General features: G+C 39.6%; 1 protein-coding gene across 1 annotated transcript in view; it reads left to right on the top strand.

The window, feature by feature from the left end:
- Window positions 1-17649, top strand: part of ttc27 (tetratricopeptide repeat domain 27) — a 72756-nt gene that overhangs the window by 49266 nt on the left and 5841 nt on the right. The window contains exons 12-16 of the mRNA XM_053436178.1: window positions 6-128; window positions 6025-6252; window positions 6746-6844; window positions 7641-7693; window positions 11564-11729. Coding sequence (XP_053292153.1) covers window positions 6-128; window positions 6025-6252; window positions 6746-6844; window positions 7641-7693; window positions 11564-11729 — 669 coding nt within the window. The remainder of the gene's footprint in view (window positions 1-5; window positions 129-6024; window positions 6253-6745; window positions 6845-7640; window positions 7694-11563; window positions 11730-17649) is intronic.

Raw genomic sequence — 17649 nt, 5'->3', positions numbered from 1 at the left:
TGCAGAAACAGCTGGCCAGCCTGCTGACGGACCTCGGCTGCATCAGTTCAGCTCTTCTTATGTATGAAAAGCTGGAGCTCTGGGAGGACACTGTTATCTGCTATGAGAGGCTGGGCCAACATGGCAAGGTATACCACACACAAAGACATCTGCTTTACTACAAACCCTCTTCAGTTGGTGGCTCCCCAAACGATTCTTGCCACTGTTCAGAAGCTGCGTTCAGAAACTCACAGGATTCTACAGGATTTAGTCTTTTAACCTGGTTTTTCAGTGAAGATTGTCGGTGCATATTAGTTTCTTTATGTGGTCATGCAGGGAGAACTTAAACATTATACTGAACACTATTTTAAATCAGTAAGCAACCTGTCAACTGCAAACAACCAAACCTTTACACCAGGGGTGTCAAACACTTCCCACTTTGATCTCAAGTGGGCCAGACCAGTAAAATCATAGCATAATAGCTTCGTAACCACCCACCCCCCCCCCATTTTTGTTTTTACCGCCGCCGCCACACCCCTCCGCCCTGGACGACGTCGCACACACACACTTGAATCTCTATTTATCTCTATCTTGTTAGTGCTCTTGCTGATTTCTTCATGATTGCATTCAAACTGAGTGTTCATTCAATACCTAGGTGATGTTGTCTACACCCACACGTACACACAGTGTAGTTAATCTGGCACTTGACATGGGCATAATTGGATGAGCAGAATTCCCACAATCAGTAGCACTACAGTACATTTACAATGCAGACACAGAATCTTGGCAGTCTAAAAATGGATTGATAATCCTCTACTGACCGACTTGGCTCCAGGACGGGGCGATTTTGGAGGAGAAAGGTGTGTTTTTCTTTCTTAAGCCTGCGCCAACTTTTTCCTCATCGCGCATATTTTGTTATTTTCTTTGATACATGTCACAAATTTGCTTGTAATAAAAAAATCACAATGGCGCCACCGCTCTGCAGCAACCTCTCAACTGAACTTTTTCAACTGGATTCTTTAGATGCAAAGGAGCACCAGTTGGTCTCAAACTTCGTCTCTGAGCTTCTTAGCCTGCAGGAATATCCCCTATATGTCACTAGCCAACATTTTACCATAGGTGAGGGCTGCAAAATAGATATATTGTATATTAATACAATATTAATACAGTTAATCCCTGGGTTACTATCATCCAACACATCACTGAAACGATAGACGATTGTTGTATCAACAATCTGCTTGTTTATCTCCATTTGGGGCATCAAACTTCCAGTGTTCCACACACTGGGGTTCTGACTCTCGTCCCATAACTTAAGCCTTACGTCATCAGAACCACATCAGCTACAAAAAAATACCCCAACCCTATCCTGGGGCCACAATGTTGGACTCTCTCCATCCTCGGGCTGCACGAAGATTGGCGCCATCACAAACACAACTGACCCAGCACAAGATAGAACCTTGGTGTTGCCCAATACCATCTGAGAACAGGCTTTATATCATGTCAACAATACAATACAATTCATGCTGTGATTGCACAAGAAAATTTTACTCTTGTAGATTTATTTGATAATCTGTTTTTGTTCAACATTATTTGGTGTATATTGTTTATTGGTCGCTCATGTGTCTGAAGACACTGCCAGAGTTAACTTTCTCTGCTTCTTTGTATAAACATTCCTGCTTTATAGAGAACAGAGTAGGAAGAGAACACTGAGTCCTCCACAGTAAATACAACCCATGTCCTTGTTTGTTATGTGATTCAGTGACACTTATTTATGAAGTAAAATTTGACTCTCTTGTAGCAATGTGTGTCCTCTTGTTATTTGAGGGACCAGGGACCAGTCACTCACCGAATGGTCGGTCAAGTCAGTCAGAGAAATGCTCACTAAAACACTCAGACTAATTTTTATTCTGGGAAAGTTGGGGTTACTCAATTTGTTGTTCAAATCTGTTCATCAAGTGTTTTCACAATGGTCTAGATGGTATTTTTGCATTTCTACATGAGCGGTTGTTACTGTTGAATCTGTTACAGTGCTGTGGGATATAAATATGACATTTGTCAAAGGTTACTTAAGTTTTAACTACTATTGATCCATCCTTGTGTTAACCACTTATCCCTGTGGGTTGGGGGGAGGGGGGGGCTGGAGCCAATCCCAGTTCTCATTCACACCTACGGGCCATTTAGAACTGCTAGTTAACCTGACCTGTAGGTCTTTGGACTGTGGGAACAAACCCACGCAGACTCAGGGAGAAGATGCAAACTCAACGAGAAAGCCCGGCTGGTCAGCAGGCTTGAACCCAGAAATCTTGTGCTGTGCTAACCACACTTTGATTATTATTCATAGGGAAACATCTTTGGTCAGGAATCAGAAAGTGTACAGAGACAGTTTAAAATCATTATCCTCCACAGGTGATCATGTATCTTGTGGAACCCCCATTGTCTCCATGTATCCCTACTGACACCCCTGCACACATGTGACATAAGATACAACAGTAAAAAGCTAAATCAAAATGCATATAGCACATTTTGATCTGGTAACCAACTGCAACAGGGACAAGACATTGCATTGAACATTTAGTTTTTGTTTTGTTGTGGCAGTATTCTCTCTGTTGCAGCTCATGTCTGCTGCTGGGCTGTAGTGAAGGATTCAGTGAATCTTATTTGAAATTTACACTCAGTGTCCACTTTTTCAGTGCACCAGTACACCTGCCTCCTAATGGAAATATATCAACATTATGGGTTAAGTTAAAGCTTAAAGTTTGAACGATAAACTATAAAAAAAAAAAGTGATGTATTTTGCTTTTCAAATCCACACATTCCCAGTCACTGACCGAAAAAATTGGGACTGGCTAAATTACCATCCGGACAAAAGTGGATATCAGAGTCTATGACTTAGCTTTTATCACTCACATCATCCTTGAATTACACAAATGTAAAAAAAATGTTTTTAACATTCATAGGCACAGTCAATAGTCAAAAAGGCAATCAAAATGCACACAAATGCAAGTTTGTGGACTAATGTAGGGCAGTATCCAATTTCAATACTCTGCTTTATTGACATAACATTCACATGTGTTACCAAAGCGCAAATACAATATTAAAGGTCCAGTGTGTAAGATTTAGGTGAAAGGGATCTATTGACAAAATTTGTATATAAAGCAATCCCATTGATTTTTTCACGAGTGTGTTTTCGTCTAAATTATACAAATTATTGTTTTATTACCCTAGAATGGGCCCTTTATATTTAAATACTGTATATTTACATCAAGAGTGGGTCCTTTCTACAGAGGCCGCAATGTTTTTTACAGTAGTCCAGACTGGAACAACTAAACACCCTTTGAGTTTTATGAAAACTGAAGGTTACCACAGGTTCTCTTTCATTATTGGAATGGGAGGGTGAGGTGAGGGATGTTCAGCTGCAACATGCAACTTCACCACTTTATGTCACTAAATTCTACACAATGAAGCTTTTAAAGACAATTAAATAATCAAATTATCAATACCGAATTAAAAAAGCAATGGTAAATAAGATGAAACACTGACTGGAATAGATATAGTGTACGTGATATAGGAAAACAAGCCACTGTTCCTTAAATGCATTTATTACTATGTCTCTCTGCTTGAGTTCCTCTGTCAGAGCAACATGTTGAATTTTAAAGCTACAAATTAAATACACATACAGCTCACCAGCTACCTCGGTCTGCATACAAACACACAACCAACATTACGAGTGAGTGCAGGCTCAGTACATAGTCCTGCAGGTTATGAAAGGCCTATTTTAGTTGATTGCAGCTTGTGCTGTCCAATTCAATTGCCCGGATGCTTCTGGATAATGATAAAAGTCTCCTGCTCCCCTCTTGTCCTAAACCATTTGGTGTAGTAGTCCCAGCCAACAGTCCATGCTATGTAGTCACTGGGGTCCAAAATAACAAGGTACCAAGGCAATCCATTTATTTGAAGTGCTTTGGTCTCAGTCCAATGCTGCTTCTCTTTTCTCGCCCGGACTGCTCCTCTCCTGCTTTCCTCTGACCCCGGGACATTGTCTCATTAAGGCGCCGTGGCCTATAAATAAGATACAAGATAATGCATGGATACAACTATTTCACTTATAATTGTAATTTTTTAAACTGTAGGACAAGTTGTAAACTTATTGTTAATGATATTGATATGACAAAATCCCCTAAAAATAAAATCCTTCTCGGACTTGATTAAATAAACCTTTATTATTATTACTTTATATTATTATTGCATTAATGTAAAAAACACTCTAAAAGCTCCTGAAATGTAGATTGTTTTGACTCTGATCAGTTCTCTTATTTAGCAAGACTTAAATGCATCTTTTATTCTGTTATTTATTTCAGTTAATCGGAATTTTTCGAATCAAAATACAAGAGACTGACCATGATTAGAGTGGGACTGTGCCGATCAGATTTGGAGGTTCAATTTGGCCATTTGTTCCTTTTCTTATTTATGCGTACTATCAAAATGCTTAATTGGGTGGATCAGGAGATAGAGTGGGTAGTCCACTAAAAAAGGTCGGCGGTTTGATTCCAGTCTCCCACAGTTTGCCTGCCTAAGTGTCCTTGGTCAAGATACTGAATCCCAAATATCCATTGGAAAGTGCTACAAATACATGCTCTGCGCGTAATGGATGTATGATAAACTTGTATTGTAAAGCTCTTTGCGTCTCATTAAGACAAAAAAAACACTATTATTGAGCTACCAGATTTTTGAACAAGGTTTGTAGGGTTGTTGAGGGGGACAACAATATTCACATGATACAGTAAACGAACCAGGTCATCCTTCTGAGCTAATTGGTGCTAATTATGCTAAAGACATATTGGAAATGTGCAACAACATTTGTTTCCAACATTAGAAGTCAACTCAAAGTAATATGAAGTTTGTCTCAAGACTCCTCTTGGGTCGGTGTCAACATCAGAGACACATTTTGACCAAATGAAGGGGATGACTTGAATGAATTGATCCCAGAGAGCACTGTGTAGGAAAGAATCACTCACTCTGCAGCTACATCTGGAGAACCCAATTCCTCTTCTGAGGCTTCACCAACTGATGATTTAAATCTTTTAATGAAACAGAACATTTTAAATTAAAATATTATTTTTGTAAATTAACAGAAATCAGTCATCGATGATTGGATTTTTTTTTTTTAAATCTGGATCTTCTTTAAAATTAACAAGATTTCTTTAAATCAGAGATATAACAGTGGGCTAAGCAATTAACACTCTTAAAAATATCTTGAACCACAGTAAACGATGTCACTACATCATGCCTCTATGTTTCCATGGTTGAAGCTCATTGATGTATAAATTTAAATGTTCCTCCTTTTCAATACTGTCTGCATCTTACTGTCTGTATTTAATTTGTCGAAGGAAATCCACAGCATTACTTCACATGCTTCACAGACTCACATCAGAAATCATTATCAAGTTAGACTCATCTTGGCTGGATCCAGTCAAAATTAGATGTAATTACACACTGTGAACTTTGAATGCAACCAAAACAAATGTTTAATTTTAAGTGTAGTTTGTACCTCAAAAAGAAAGTGATGACTCTTTTATAACTCTAATATGACAGCATTGCCAGCAACAATGGAGCAGTGTATGGGTAAATATATTCAGTAGACAGTGGAGGATATAAGCTTTGTGTTAATTATAGTTGAGAGGGGATTCAGCAAAGGAAACTATAAGTGAACCTAAGGCTCTCCTCAGAGGACCTCAGCTTGTTAGTGGTTGGACTCGAACACCCCACAGTCCAAATCAATATAAAGCCATTTAGAAAGTGTGCCTCTCAACTTATCCAAGAGGAAGTAGTAAGTGGAATGGTGAAGTGCAACAAATGGATATGTCCACATTATTTGACCCTTTACTTGAAATACAATCTTTTCTCTGTCTTTGTTCCCAATCTTTTGTGTTGCACCTTATTTTCTTCCCATTACTTTTGTTGAGTTTAGTTCTGTCTTTGTTGTTTACTGGTCTATTGTCTCCTCCTCAACTCCATCCTGCTCTCCTCTGCCGTACATTTTGCCAGGCCGAGGATATCGTTCGCAGGGAGTTGGAGAAGAAGGAGACGTCCAGTCTGTATTGCCTTCTGGGAGACATCTTGAAGGACCATCAGTACTATGATCGTGCATGGGAGCTGTCGGGCAAGCGCAGTGCCAGAGCCATGCGATCCAAAGCCCTGCTTCACCTCCGCAGCAAGGAGTTCCAGCAGTGTGCCGACTGCTTTGAGCAGTCACTGAAGATTAACGGCATGCAGGTACAAGTAAAGTGCTGACACTGCTGGGAATCCCTGATTACTGTGTGTTTACTGTTTGCTTAAACGCTTGAAGTAAACTAAAGATTAAAAGAGAGTAGAGATCTGGGTCTACACTCTCAAAATGTTCGGTTCAATGGTCTGCATACTTTTGTACCAAATTGATCCAACTCGATTGAAGGCAGAGAAATCAATCCTCCCTCTCTTCCCGCCTCCCTCCCTCCCTCCTTCCCTCCCAACCTTCCTTCTTTTACATGAATGTTATTTTGGTGTACATTGCTTTGATATCAGACTACAGCCTCTAGCTCCTTGTAGAGGATGCTGAGGTATCCCTGGGCCAATTCGATGTGAAATGTTAACATCGTCTTGTATGTGTGTGGGTCTTGTTAGAATTCAATCAATGTTTATTTTTCTAACAGCCGAAACAAATCAACAAACCGTGCATAGGTTCAATACTTGGATTCACTTGTATATGTGTGTATGTGTGTTTGGACAGCTTGGAGTGTGGTTTTCCCTCGGATGTGCCTACTTTGCTCTGGAGGGCTATGAGGGAGCTGCCAGGGCTTTCCAAAGGTGTGTAGGACTGGAGCCAGATGTAAGTACCCACAAACATCATACAACATCATAACATTGAAAAGTACAAGCAAGACAAATTAACAAGTTCATATCTTTGAACCGGAGGTTCTCTTTACTTTGTCCGGAGGAGGTGCATGTCTGAAGGCAAATGTACGAGTGACAGTCTCTGGATTATCTGCGGACTTTCTCCGCCTCCTGGCCTCCTAGTATTAAGTCTGCAGAAAGTCGGGGAAAAACACAGCAGGGGATTCCCCGCCTGATTCACAGTGGGTGGGGGGGGGGGATTAGTGCCACAGATGCAAAAATGAGAAACTACAACAACAAAATAGTTCTCTGAGACAAGCTGTTGACCCACACACAGAAGACACTGGCAAAGATGTCTAGAGAGTTTGTGGTGATAAGGGCTGACACCGGTGACTTTGTATTGTCAAGATATTCATGGGATGCCTGCAGCAGAATCAATCCTCTACTTCCTGCGTCTACCTGCTGCTCCACCTCTCATCTGAATGCGTCTGTGCAGAGATCCTCCCACTGTGTCGAGCATGTGTGCAAAGAAAACTGTGGCTAAAGTCCAGACCCAATTTTCCAGACCCTAACCCTATTTTCAGAGCAAGGAACACAAACACAGACCACATGAATCCACATCACCCCTTCCCTTTTTGTCACCTTCCATACATTATTGTGTGGATACTTGAAAATGCATTTACCTTACCCGTCATAAGTAGCTCTGTTATAATTAATATCTAAAACTCTTCTTTACTATCTCCTTCCCCCTGATCCTCGCTTCCCTCTTTTTTTCCCCTTCTCCCGCTCAGAACGCAGAAGCGTGGAGCAACCTCTCTACAGCGTACATTCGCCTCAAGAAGAAGTGAGTATCGGTATGAATTGCATATTAGATGTGCTTGACGTGCGTTGAGTTGTTTGTATTTGGAGTAAGTGTGTGTAGTCTAAATTGATATTTGTCTCCATTAGAAAAGCATAATTAATTAAAAATAATGCTTTACTTTTCAAGATTAAGTTTTCATTTCTCTACAGCTTTGTTATGACAATAAAGATTGGAAAATGAAAATGTATCACTCAAAATCTGTGATAAACTTCATGAGGACTATGTTGGTGTGACAATTGGTGCATGGACATTATGGCCTTATAACTTTTTCTTCAATTGATTCTAAGTGATGTTGGAAAATACTCATACATTTGTATATTGAGATATCATTTTTTGTGATACTGTATAGTTTCTCAAAAACTATCTCTTGAATTAAAATGCATATTTTGCATCGAAAGAATTGTGGTAAACAGTGTCTGTGTTCTGTTTAACAGTTCGTAATCTATCTTCAGACAATTGACTTTTTTCCTAAAATTAGATTAAATCACGGCAATGTATTCCTTTGTATTGTGAGTTTACATCAGAATTTTACGAATTGTAACTCTGGTTGTAGGATTCTTGCGAAATGACAGCCCTATTGAGCCCTGCTCATTTTGAACCATAGATAAAACCAGTCTCCACAAAAAATGGAGATCCCAACTTTTCCAACTTAACAGAATATGCCTTTAACTCAATGTCATGTTGGTGGAGCCAGTTTGTTATGTATCATCCAGCTGGAAATATCCATTAGACCAGTGGTTCTCAAATGGGGGTAAGCATACCCCTGGGGGTACATGAAGGCACTCCAGGGGGTACGTGAGTTTTTTTTTACAATATATTTAAAATTAGAATCCATTCAAAAATCCTTTAAAATGTTTAATTTAATAAATATTCAATAAAATATAAGTGTAAGTTCATGAACAAAAGGTTATATTCAGTAGGCTATTCAATTTCATTATCCTAAAAACCCTGAGTCTCCCCCTTACCAGGACGGTTTGAACCAACCTGGCACACGCCACCTCAGGGTTCCCACGGTACCTGGAAACCATGGAAAACATGGAATTTATGTTTTCATTTTCCAGGTTTGGAAAAGTCATGGAAACTAAGCAAAAGTGAACACTTACATGGAAATTGAAACAGTTGTCCAGGAAAATTGTATTGGATGATGTGTAAAATAGTAATAAAATGAAACTATTGAGGACAGAATTAAGATGAGTTTATAAAAACCCTTTACATGTGAACAGTTTTTACTGTAGATAGAAATGGATGATCCCATGTTGTAGAACATGCTCTTGGCATCCTATCTGGTGTATTGGATGTTGGAATTTGATCAGGCAACCTGGTGATATGGACTTTAAAAGTATAGTTTCGGATTGGTGGACTTAAGGAATAATAACCGAGAAACATTACTCGCGATCTCAATAGAAGGGTCAAATATATGCATTTCTTAGCCAACACGGGAGCCCTAACCCTAACCCTATCTACAGTGAAACTTCTTAAATAAGTTTATCCTCAAATGTAAGCGGCTGTGTTTTAACTGTGTGGTAAACCTGGGTTTATCAACGTTAGTTAGTAAGAAGTCATTCTTGCTAACTAGCTCGCTGCAACTTGCTAGCTAGCAGCTTACACTAGAATTGATGAGGTAATTTTTACCTTGCTTTTAAAATACTAGAAATATGTTTGATCCCCATATGTATTTCACTCATTGACTTTTCCTAAAACCGTGTTATTCACCACATTTAGGGTAGTTTGTTTTGAATTTGGATTCATTAATGATGGTTAGCAAGCACATGCAGTGCAATCTTGCTAGCCAACGTTCAGCCTGCTAACTAACTAGCTAGTGTTGTCTAGCTTGCATTGCTAGCTAATTACCAATACATTTTCACATTAGGCTGTGACATTACTTCTATACTAGTTGACATGACCAGTTTAGTCTTGATCAATTTTGTAACATTCATTCTTATATCTAGTTTTAGCTATTTTGTGATTTTTCGTTTTTTTCTTTAAAAAAATGATACTACTAAATAGGAACATTTGGGGTGAGACATTTTTGAAAAATCATTGATCATGACCAGACTGATTCTATACATCTATACCGTTAAGCTAAGCTTACTGGTGAGGTTGCTGTACTGAGGAACCACAGGGGAACCAGCCTTATGTTTTCCCTTTTAGGTTCATTAGTTTGATTTACAAAAGCTTTTACAGAGTAAGATTAGGCATACTACCCCTTCTACGTAAGACTCATAATCTCAAATGTGTGATGCATTACAGGAGTGAGTGACAATGACACGCTGCAGATTCAGGATGAGGAAGAGAAGAGGGGAGAAGATGAAAGAGGAGAAGAAGAGAGGAGGATACGAGAGTAGAGGATGACAGAGGAAAAGGGAGAAGAGTGGAGAGGAGTTGAGAAGAGTAGGAAGAGAAGACAGGAGCGGACACGAGAGGGGAGGTGTGGAGAGAAGAGGACAGGATGAGATAGGAGAGGAGTGGAAGAGAGAACATATATCAATCCCAGTGCTCATGTGTCTTAAAGGCCCCGTTCAATAAATTGTTGTTCATCTACAGCTTGTTGCATTATTTCATGCATTGATATATCAATAAGACATAATCTCTAAGCATTTACAATGTAGACTTGACTGGCACATCTTTTAAATCAAGTAAGTAGTCAGGTGTCCTAGGGGGTTGTGTGTGTGAGGGGAGGGGGGCGCGGATGGGGGCGGAAAGCTTCAGCGGCCTATAGATCATCACTTAATATGGTACCTGGAAAATCAAGAGGTAGCATGGAATTTTTTTTCAAGGCAAGCGTGGGAACCCTGCACCTGTCATCACCTGTCATCACTGCCGCCTTGAAAACTCAAACAATGGAGTCAGGGTTGAAGCGGCAATGCTGCTGAAAATAAGGAGGGACAAGTGCCAAAGAAAGTTCATGAGTTCAGTTTGAGAACTTAGGAGCTTTCTATAGTTTTTTTAATGTATTTTTATTTCCATATAGTTAAGGATAAAACACTACAAATTAGCAATGTTATGGACATTGATGGAGTTTTAAATTTGAAAGTGTCTAGTTACCAAGACTAATAAATCAGACACTAATGGCACAGCACTGTGTTTTATATCTTTCTTTCAACCAAAAATGCTTTGCACTGGTTAGGAGGTACTCGGCTGAATTTTTTTTTCAAAGGGGGTACATCACTGAAAAAAGGTTGAGAACCACTGCATTAGAAGATGGGAGGACCATACGCCCTAGTTAGGATGGAACCATGAATTAATATTGTATACAACAAATTATGAAACCACCATCTGCATGTGGTCGCTGACATCAGAACTAGTCAGATCTAGTGAATATTCCCCACACTGTTACGCCACCACAACCCGCTCAGACGCTGTTCCCTATTGAAACCAATTTTCATTCTTAATGGCTCTGGTGTGTGGAAAGTCATGTTCAGACGGGGCGTGCTGTTGTAGTGAATGCTCTGGAGAGGCTACAGTGGTAAAATGGTATCCAGTAAAACATCAGAGTGTCTCTGAGCCTTTTCTCACATCAGACTCATGTGCTTTCAGGCCTGAAATTAAAAAACCAAAGTAGGAAAAGCTTTTCTTAAAACCTGGTAAGCACTTTTAAACCTGAAAAGGGGTGTGTGTTTGTGTGTTTGTGTGTATCTGTGCGTGCGTCCCTGGGTGTATGTGTGTGATTGAAGAAGCAGCAGCAGCATTGTATCTTTTCAACAACCAATCCCAATAACTGTTCATTACAGTTAAAACTGTTACTCCGATTGGAACATTAAATCACTGTGTTTAGTGTTTCCTTTTACTGCTAAGTATCGGCTTTCAATTTTTCTTTCCCTCATTGTTTCTTCCTGTCTCCCTCATCGGCAGAGACAAAGCCTTTCGTACGCTGAAGGAATCCCTGAAGTGTAACTACGAACACTGGCAGATCTGGGAGAACTTCATCGCTGTGTGCATTGACATTGGGGATTTTGCAGAAGGCATCAAAGCCTACCACCGTTTGATGGAACTCAGGGAAAACTACAAGGACATCCAAGTAAGAACTCTACTTGAAAGCCCCATGAAATAAAAATAGATCTGTTTGTGTATAAATCTCAGCATTTCTATATTCTTTCATTTCATATTCATTCATTTTTTGTTCTCTATATGAGTATAACTGGTTTTAGCTACTTTCTATTACAGTTTTTAATTAGTCATTTAGAGAGTAATTTTCATAGACAATTAGTAGAGGAAGCTCTAAATCTTTCTTTGAATTTTAAAAGGCTGAAACCTGGTACATTTGTAGCTTCTTTTGGACATCACACTCAAACAAAGGCTGGAAGCACCTTCTGCTTTCCTCCTCCTTATGGCTGTGGAAAGACAAAACTGGTGAAGATGCTTTTAGTTAATGTTACAGCTTTTTGAGAGGCAAAATAGGTCACTTTTTATTATACGTTAAGCCCAGCAAAGAAACCAACTTTCCTGTTGTGCCAATTAAACTTTTTCATTGCGGTCACAAATGCAGAGTCATTACAACAACTGCAAGAAAATCCTCCCTCAGTCATGTCTCAGTAATTGCACACCCACCAAAATTAAAAGATTACCATCAGCTCTGCCTAAATAGGGAAAAACAGCCAACAGTGGGATTTTCAGGATAATTCATTCTCCCCTTCAGCCCTGTAATAATTTAAGTCTTGTAGTTTTGAGCATTTAACTTTGAAAAAGCCCATTTCTAACCTTGTGGAAAATTTCTACATTTGCATGTTCATTTATCTTGTTCGCAAGGCTACAAAATATAAAGTAGAATAGACCAGTAGCAGCCTCCAATGCTCAAAGTACAAATCTTAAAAAATGGAGTTTGACGGTTTTCCACCTCCCTACTGCTTTAACTCCTCCAACAAAGCAATTGTAGTCTGTCCCCAAGTGACTCAGACAAACTATTGCAAATAGGGGCCCTGTCACACTAGAATTTGGTGGTGGAATTGTTTGATTTCTGCACAAAACAGCACACTTCTATTCATATGTCATAATTATTGTTGCAATATCAAAGAAAGTAGGAAACAAAGCATTGATACACCCCCCTTATCTGTATCCGCTTCACGAGTGAATGGGTTTGTGTTTGGCCCAATCCTTCCACCAATTTGAGCATGATTGAGATTTTTTCCTTAAATGACATGTTCGTTGGACCTACAGTTGAATGATCATTTGATAAGACGTTTTTTTTTCCATGCAGGCTATTTTTAATTTGCTGCTGAGTGTAATTTTAAACATTGAGGTGGTGTTCGAACCTGATCAAAAGGAGTCTTAGAGGCTGTTTGGTTGGGTTGACCCATTCATGCAGACCCCTGTAGGTTTAACCCATGATGTCTGAATGGGATAGAAGTGTGTTCTACTACTTTTAATACATCTCTTCTTCTCTCACTGAAACGAATCTGTCAAAACTTCACCTCAAGACATCACATAAGTAAAGTCTCTCAAGTGAATGTTCCATTTTTATCCTTCTATTTATATGAATATTCATCTCACACCTTCAAATGGTGTTTTGCATAAATGGTGGTGCCAGTCAGTGAAGGAAGGATAGTGGCAGGGACCACCATGAATTGCTCTCTGATGGAATTTGTAGAGGGCTGGTGACCAAACTGACTTGACTGGCTGATAGATTTCAAAGGAGCTGAGGGTCTCGTGGTTCAGCTTTGTGCCTTCACAGGAATTGTATTAGCACAATTCACTCCCACTCTGTATAGGCAGTGAACCAACCGTCTCTTCAGAAAGAACAGGTGAGTTTTTTGTATTGTCCATGGTTGTGTTCTAAAAGTGAACTTCAAAATGAGCTTCATTGCAAATTCTGGCCTGGCATTTGTGTTATTCTTCTTTTTTCTCAGCCGAGGGGTTATTACTGTTCTTAATTTCACACCCTAACTGGATCTGAGTCATCTATTCAGTTTGCATCTTAAAGTGTCACTTTCACCACAGTGATGGACAGCATAGGGACTCATGTACAAAAAAGTCGTATTTAAGCGACATTTGAAATGGACTGACGTCAGAGGCCGGTATTATTCATATGATGACATTAATTTGTGTGTTGGTCTTTGTAACAGTGCCTTTGGTCTCAAATGCTTAGGAAATCCATGGCCTGAAGCATCAATGAAAAGCCTGTTCAGGGGTCTCATTTATAAAAGCGTGCGTAGGATTCATACTAAAAGTGTACTTACGTACAAAAGCCGGAAATGGCATACACAAAAGAAAGTTCCGATTTATAAAACCGTGCGCACGCACACCTGAGCGCAATGTTCGCTTTATAAATCACAGTGACCACAGTGAGTCCTGACGGAGTCACGGCATCAAGCGTTGAGAGAGGAATTGAAACTTCCCTACACTGACATCGAGGTGTTTGTTCGTGAGGTGGAGAACGACTTTATGGGACAGCAGTGATGTCACTAATAAAGAAAATACACTGATACTCTGCCGCTGCTGTAGATAACACAATGTGTGAGATCAAAAATCGCTAAAACCTTGCTTCCTTCTCGTCCTTCCATTCGCATGCACACATCAAACAGAACCCCGCACCACTGTCAAGGCAGTATTTATTTATTTAGAGCATCGGACCGATTCCCTCACACCAGTGGATCCTTGCCTCCACTCTGGAATATTATTTGGAAAGTTTCTTCATTTCTTGTAAGTGATCTCCTGTGCGCTCTGTGCGCCTGATGGCTCAGTTACGTTCACTGCAGTGATTTTTATGATAAACGCACAGTGATAGAAGATATTATTAAAAACCATTAATGACTCGGCTCCATAACTCGGCTGTTAAATAGAATCTGAACGTAATTTGCTTTAAGTTGTTTTATATATTTTTTAAATTAAAAGGCTCATGTGGAGCAGATATGTCGCGCGAGCAAAACTAAGAAGTTTAGGTTTTAATGTAAATTATGAATTAGATCAATAATCTGCTTAAGTTCACCACCTCAAGTCTGCTTCGCCACTTTCCCGTCTCCAAAACATCCGCATGCCTGGGTCAGAGTTTGTATATTAATACGCTGGTTTCCCCGTCAAGATTATTTTTATAAATCCCAACGTTTGCGTTAGAAGTGGCGTACGCACGTTTCAGGCCCCGTTTTGTGCGTACGCAACGGTTATAAATGAGACCCCTGGCCCCCTGTATGCTGAGGTGTTATCTGATGTGGATTATATCAAAACTTCTGTGCAGCATCTTTCAGGATGTCTACCCTGAGGTTACAGATTCAGATGATTTATCTTATTGTCACTGCAGCACACACCAAAGATTCCAGACTGAAGTTTCATTAGTTACTTGTGGGAGGTGGAGAACTAGATAGCTGATCTCAGCCAGAACTCAATTAAAGGGGCAAATAATGTTTCTAAGGGGGGAGGTGATGGGCTGACAAGGTAGGTCATCCTGAGATATACTCACATACACTACTTCCTTGGGTCCAATATCCACTAACATGGCTTCTCATATCACTACTACACAGACAACAGCCATTTTGTCATACGCACCAGATGACACACGCCACATATCTCTGCTCGTCTCTGATATATCCACAAAGATAACGAAATGTCTTCTTCAGCTAAAAATCTCCAAGACTGAATTCATCCCAGCTAAGCGAACTCTCCATCACAACATAAACATTCAAATGAACTCCTTATCTGTCTCTCCAGCCAAGGTCATGAGAAACCCTGGTGTCTTGTGTAGCAAATTTAGTTACCAGACCCAATATGCCACTCAACTCTTGGTACAGGCCATGTTAATCTTTCATCGTGACTACTATAATACCCTACTGGTTCAGAATCCAATTCAAATATTTAATTCTTGCCTACAGGAACTTCTGGCACTTCAAACATCTATTCAACCTTGATTACACAGGCTGTTTGGCATCAGACACTTTGTTCCGCCGTAGTGTGGCACTGCCATCACTGCACTCTACAGTCCAGACTGCATATATGTTTACCCTGGAATCTCTCTCTATCTTCAGAACCCTCTTGAAAACTCCTTATCACAGAGGACTTTTCGTTTAACACCTTTAACACCCTAACAAGCCTAACTAACTGTGCACTGATCTCCTGCACTTCGATATATTGAACAAATTCAGCACATTGTACTCTGTGTTTCCCCTCAGTTGTAAGTTGCTTTGGATAAAGTTGATACATTTGAATGTAATTAGCAAATTAGTCTTACCATGTTTGTGTTATTGTGTTTAAAACCACCTTCCTTTAATTATTTATATTGTGGCGTGCACTCAGGGGTGTGTCCTCTCACCCAGTGGGTTGATGGGTAATGTTAGAGGCTGTAGCTATATATACTTCCCGTATGGGGAACATGTGCCAGTTCTTCCTTGCTACTGAATAAACCACAGTAAACAGTACCTGCGTCTCTGCCTTTCCTTGTCTTGCCACAATATTCCTTAATTATTAAACTTGTATTTTTTACAATTTCAGCTGTAGTTAATCAAAAATAATGCTGATCTGAAGTTCACAGTCGGTGGTAAACTCGCTCCATATCCTTTGGCTCTTTTACCACTTGGAGGCTCTTAATGTAATATTCTGTTGCATTAACATTAATCCAATACAACTCTGACACAGTGTAGAAAGAACAAACAGTTCAAAATGGGGGCTATTGTGATAAAGTGAAGATTTATTGGGGAGATCAGGGTTCTGGCAGGTGCATTCTGAGGGCAAAGAGGGAATGGCAGTTTGCAGGATGGACTTAGAGAAGGCTGAGCTGAAAGTGAGGCTGGATGACGGCCAGTAGGCAGGGGAATGAGTTGGGTACAGACTGATGAGGCACGGGCTGAGTAAAGTGGGAGACTGGTGGAGATGAACTGGTGATGGATGGTTGTGATGTGGTGAGCATACTGTAGCAGGCAGAGAGGTGAGCAAACATACAGGCAAACATGAGGTAATACTGAAGCTCAAGGAAATGACGGTTGATCAAGGTGCATCCAATTTGAACTGCTCATCAGTAGTTAAGCTCGTTTATAATAATTTTGATTGTACATTCTATGATTTTTATTGGCAAAACATCCTTTTCACCCATTGAATTCATTAGAATCATATTTAATCAAATAAAAAATATCAGTAATTTACACATTATTAAATTTGCTCCCACTGTCCTGTTTAAACATCATAAAATATACAGTTAAAAGCAAAGGTTTGGACTTACTCTTTAATTGGCTTGTTCGTGCTGACAAGTCAACAAGTAACAAACACTTATAAGCTTCTATGACAGCAGCTTATATATTTTGCAGGAAAGTTACTTCGAAAAGATTTTTCCTTTTAGCATAGGGAGGAAGTTGTTTTTTTACATATTTATTGACAAGTCACAAATATGTGAGACTCTGCTGCTAATAAATGAACAGTTTTTTATATTTCACTGAAGGGAAGAATAAATTGCACTGAATATCACCAAATTCTGAATAAAAATGTCCTGCAGCTCTACGAGTCTTCAGCTCATTCTACTGAACTCAACATTGTCTAAGAATCTGTGGGTAGAACTTATACTTGCTGTGCATTCAAATCTAAAATATCTCAAAATCCAAAGTGATTACAGTGATTTCCAAGAATCTTGTCTCTTAAACCGAAAATCGATTTGCATTGTTTTTTAATCATGACAAAGTTTAAAACTGAGAAATGAAGAGAAGGATTGAGAGGGGAATCTGACTGATTGCTGTCAGAATTCAGAATAACACTGAGCACCAAAGATGCTGTAGAATTGATAGCAGTGTTTCCCATTAATCACCTATACCATGGCAACTAGTCATAGACGAATTTGTCCCGCAACAGTTTCATAATGATCCATTACTTTAATAAAAACACAAAGATTTGTTTTTTCTTCATTGTAGGGCTCTCTCTCTCTCTCTCCCCCCCCTCCCCCCACATTGGTGGGCTGTCGGACCATCAAAACGTCCATAAAGTTTTACCATATAGGCAGGCAGAAAGCAGGACATTGGTCCTTATTGCTT

This window comes from Pleuronectes platessa, chromosome 12 (assembly GCF_947347685.1).
Source record: "Pleuronectes platessa chromosome 12, fPlePla1.1, whole genome shotgun sequence".
NCBI lineage: Eukaryota > Metazoa > Chordata > Actinopteri > Pleuronectiformes > Pleuronectidae > Pleuronectes > Pleuronectes platessa.
This window is presented reverse-complemented; position numbering and strand designations above follow the sequence as displayed.